This window comes from Calidris pugnax, unplaced genomic scaffold (assembly GCF_001431845.1).
Source record: "Calidris pugnax isolate Ruff unplaced genomic scaffold, ASM143184v1 scaffold111, whole genome shotgun sequence".
NCBI classification, from domain to species: Eukaryota; Metazoa; Chordata; class Aves; order Charadriiformes; family Scolopacidae; genus Calidris; species Calidris pugnax.
In genome coordinates this window covers 5,150,385-5,151,104 of record NW_015090872.1, presented here as the reverse complement: position 1 = coordinate 5,151,104, position 720 = coordinate 5,150,385, and the positions used below count along the sequence as shown (strand labels likewise).

Sequence of the window (720 nt, the reverse complement as noted above, 5' to 3'; positions counted from 1 at the left end):
GCTCTCATGAGCACAAGAGATGTCCTGTGACACAGTATGTATTTTAGGGAATGAGCATACGGAGAACGTGGGCAGTTAATGAAATGTGGGAGCGTTCCTACCGCAAGGAAGGTTGTGCATATGGAAATACTGAGTCCTGCCCAAGGGCAATGGCGACACGGTTCCTGGAGCTTGGGTGCGGATCTCTGGCAGCCGAGACCCCAACACGAGCTGTCCTTTGGTCATGTTGCAAAGCAACATGTCGGGGGGAAAAAGGCTTCACTAAGATTCCTTGTTTAAACAAACCCAAGCGGTTAATTTCTCTCTTGAATTTCTGCATCCTGGGATTCTGACCAAGAGCTGGGGAGGCGCTGTAACTGCTCCTCCCGGCCGGCAGGGGGCGCCGCACCAGTTCCCGGGCGGGAGGGGGGAGGCGGTGCCTCTCCTCGGCGCAGGAGAGCGGTTACTGCGCATGCGCGAGTTACCGCGGAGACACACGCCCGCGGGCGGGGGAGGGCTGCGGCGCACGCGCGGCCTCACCCTGCGCATGCGCACAGCCCGCCGGCCAATGGCTGAGGCGGCGAGGGGAGGCGGCGGTGGTGGTGGTGGTCCTACGGGCAGCCATGAGTGGGTTCGGGGCTGCAGCGCCGCTTTCGGGTTCCTCGGCTACGGCGGGGGCCCGGAACGGCAGCAGCGACAGCCTGGAGAAGATCGATATGTCCCTCGGTGAGGAGAGCGCCC

At 62.2% G+C, this 720-nt stretch overlaps 1 protein-coding gene across 1 annotated transcript in view; it reads left to right on the top strand.

Annotated features, from left to right (window-relative positions):
* Window positions 1–551: 551 nt before the first annotated feature.
* The window catches only part of FYTTD1 (forty-two-three domain containing 1), a 14,993-nt gene continuing 14,824 nt past the window's right edge, over window positions 552–720 (top strand). The window contains exon 1 of the mRNA XM_014946027.1: window positions 552–705. Coding sequence (XP_014801513.1) covers window positions 603–705 — 103 coding nt within the window. The 5' untranslated portion in view covers window positions 552–602. The remainder of the gene's footprint in view (window positions 706–720) is intronic.